This window comes from Aplysia californica, unplaced genomic scaffold, assembly GCF_000002075.1.
Source record: "Aplysia californica isolate F4 #8 unplaced genomic scaffold, AplCal3.0 scaffold01421, whole genome shotgun sequence".
Taxonomy (NCBI): Eukaryota; Metazoa; Mollusca; class Gastropoda; order Aplysiida; family Aplysiidae; genus Aplysia; species Aplysia californica.
The window spans coordinates 70,425-74,103 of NW_004798691.1; the positions used below are offsets into that span (position 1 = coordinate 70,425).

At 40.3% G+C, this 3,679-nt stretch overlaps 1 protein-coding gene across 1 annotated transcript in view; it reads left to right on the forward strand.

Moving 5' to 3' along the window:
• LOC101856629 overlaps positions 1 to 1,265 on the forward strand; it is a 4,619-nt gene extending 3,354 nt beyond the window's left edge. Inside the window, exon 2 of the mRNA XM_005112808.3 lies at positions 184 to 1,265. Within this exon, the coding sequence (XP_005112865.1) occupies positions 184 to 228 (45 nt within the window). The 3' untranslated portion in view covers positions 229 to 1,265. The remainder of the gene's footprint in view (positions 1 to 183) is intronic.
• The last annotated feature ends 2,414 nt before the right edge of the window (positions 1,266 to 3,679 follow it).

Genomic DNA, 3,679 nt, shown 5'->3' on the forward strand with positions numbered 1-3,679 from the left:
GAAGAAGAAGAAGAAGAAGAAGACGAACAACAACAAAAACAGCAACAACAACAAAAACAGCAACAACAACAACAACAACAACAACAACAACAACAACAACAACAACAACAACAACAACAACAACTACATCAACAACAACAACAAGAACAACAAACTGGTATCTTTTTTGTTGTATTTCCCCAGGTTCTATATTTACCCGTCCAGGCGTGGAAAACCGCGTACGTGTAATCCCAACAAACACACACAGAGACACTTCAAGTTCGCAATACTGCTTGATGTCGATGACGACAACCATATTCACTTCAGAAAAGATCACTTTAGTAAGCTCTAGTACATACCGAATGTGGAAGCGAGCCCGGGCAGAAATGTCGACACGTTCACTGCAATGGAGATGAAGTGAAGAGGGTCAATGGACAATGTCTGTTTGAGCTTGGCTATTGTGTTGGGGTAAACGCACCACCCCTGATCATCTCAGCTACCTCAGGTGCTGTTCAAGATCCAAAGACAGCGAACGTTGAGACTGAGACACCCTTCAACTCCCGATTTATCGAGTATCTTAAGTGCGTGTTCCGTTACAAGTACCCTTCGGCTCAGATATCAGAGATCATCCCTTTCCCAGGTAGTGAAAGATTTATTGATAGAAATAATTTATACTCTTTTAGGATAGAAGGTACGTTCCCATCGACAAGCGAACTTCCGTACGAGGCGTTCCAGGAGGCTGTAGCCTTTTACTTACAGTATTTGGGGTGGGCATCCGGAACTTCAAATTTGCGAAACATTTTACATTCGTCAAACCAGGAGAGGTTCAAAACCCAAGAATCGCCATCTACCCTGTGGAACAGGTCAGCAGCAGATGTCGACAAGCCTTCTCATTCCTGTGAAAACAGTTCCGGCAACTGCTCCGCTAAGGGTGACGTGAACGAAACAAGCAAATTATATGCAACTGATGACCTTAGGTGCACAGACGAGACCTTCATTGCTACTAGTAATACTACATCCTGTGTGTATTATTATTTTTCGGGAAAGTTACAACTACCTATACCCCCTAATGTGATGAGGCCTTTACGAAGTACCTCAAGAAACTTTACATTTTGTATTTCGGGAGAGAGGTCCAATATATACAAAGAGAACGTCGGGTTCCTTGTCATGCTTGTCCTATTCGTGGTCAGTGCATGCCAGCAGTAGGGCTGGACAATGAGTCGCTTTAGCAAAATCCGGATAATAATAGGATAGTGCACCTTTTCGGCAATGATAAATTTTAATTTATTCGGCAAATGGGTTAAATTCGACAAACGGGTTAGCATCACTTCAACAAATGGGTGCACCCACTTCGGCAGACGGGTCAGGAAAGAGAGTTAAGAGTCTGAATTTGGATAATGTTTCACTGAGAATTGTCCGATTACCCTTATATGTTATCCGGGCTTTGCACACCTCTGGCCAGCAGTAACTGTAAGACTGGAACAGAGGTGTCTTTGCACGCACATGGTGGCGCAAGGACTACGCGAATTCGCCCTAGGGTTTTTTTAAATTGAAATTGATCAATACGATATTCTTTGAAAATTGCTGAAATAAATAACTATAGAGTCATGAAATAGTCGTCCTTCATTCTTTTTCTTTAAAATATCAATATTAAACATCGTTAAAGTATACCAGTACAGTGAAAGATACATATATTTTACAAGTTAATGTTAAAGATGACACCTTTGTACAAGTTAAGAGATAGATCAAAAGGTTTTCATACAGGTTGGGATATAGATAATCATGTTATATAAGTTAAGAGATAGATCATAACCAAGTTATACAAGTTAAGTAATAGACAACATTGTTATACAAGTTAAGAGATAGATAACTATGAGAAAAGAATTGTGCAGAAGACGGCCACCCTATGTAACTAGTACTTGAATGATAATGCGCCATTATATTTATCAATCCTGCTGAGACTGTATATTTCCACTCGCAGTTTAAAGGTCATCAGCTGACAAAAGAAATTTCTTTTACCGTCTATGAAACTTAAAACAGTGGGTGAAAGGGCAATTGAATATCAAGTCCCCAAGATCTGGAATGCTTTACCAAGTACTTTAAGAGAGATCAAATTCATTCAAATGTCAGCTGAAGTCATTTCTGTTTTGAAATAATCAGATGAATATTTGGAGTGATTATCTTTTAGTCAGAGCACAATGTTTTATGTTACTGTTGTATTGTATTGTACTGTAAAGCGCCCAGAGCCTGGGTACTTTAATCGGTGTAGTGTTATTCTGAAAACGAAACATGAGTTGTTGTAAACACCCCCTTGTATATATTTTACCTGTTCACGATGTGTGGAGGCTGGTAATAATAATAATAATAATAATAATAATAATAATAATAATAATAATAATAATAATAATAATAATAATAATAATAGAGATAGCATTTGTATCGCGCAAATCCCCGCTCAACTGCAAACTCTATGCGCTTCACAATCTATACTATTACCCCAACAGACCTGAGAGCATTCTGAAACAATTTCAACTTCCTGGGAAGCATACAGTGCAAACGACCATTTATAGGAGCTAAAACACTAACATACTGACAAGATCTTTCGCCGGGTACCCATTCCCACCTGGGTGAAGGGACTAAAGTGCCTTTCCCGAGGACATAACATCGGGCCCGCGGCTCGAACCCCCGAACCAGCAACCTCAAGATTATGAGTCCGGTAGACTAACTATTAGAGGGCACTAACAAGCTCTAAAAAAGTTGTTCCCGTATCCGATCCAGACACTGTAGATTTCCTTCTTAGTAAAACAACTCCTTGGGCCTTCGGCATATTGTGGTAAGGTGGCCAGTTCCTTTCTACGCCGCCTTTACTTCCCCAACTCGAAATCAGGTACCCATTACTGCTGGGTGGGCCGGAGGGGGCGGAAAGAATCCATGTCCGAACCGAGGCTCGAACCCGGACTTTCCGCTTCGGAGACGAACGCTAGCAAGTACTACTAAACCAATATAATCGAGTTTTCAACCACGGCTGCCAGTGAGTTAACTTTAATTTGGTCATTTTTAAGGACAAGCGGGCTAAACCAGATTTCGGGGGTTTCCAGAAATCTTGACATACACCAAAAGTGGGCATTGCCCTATCTATGGGAGAAATTTGGTTTCATTGGTGTGTATATTTGTTTGGTTATAGAGAAAACTCTCCGTGTCTTTTAAAGAAACTGAAAAAGGGGCAAAAACTTTACCTTCGATTTCTCAAAACAACATAATTTTTCAGGAGAGCCCGCTCGCACTTAAAATAAGTTAAAAGCGACCATTTTAAGACAGTGTTTACATATTATTGTTCTTATGACTAAGTTATAACAGTCACTACGTGTTCATGCTTGGTCTACTGAATGGCTGGTGGGGGGGGGGGCTGTGCATTTACCGATTAACTCTATCGTACGTCGTGTTTTACTATCGTATCATTACGACGTGGGGAACTCTGTGCCATCACTTTCCAAAGTGGAAATTTACTCGTTAATCCTATCTGTACCCTTTGCATAGCAGTCTGTCAAAATGATTTTTTGAGAAATACTGAACATTTCAAAGAGATCTTCGTACTAGAAGTATTCTAAAATGTGAAGAATACAACCCCAGAGGTACAAAATGACCCCCAGGGCGTACGGATAGGGTTAAAAGATCAGCTTTTCGTCTAATCTCAAGTAGA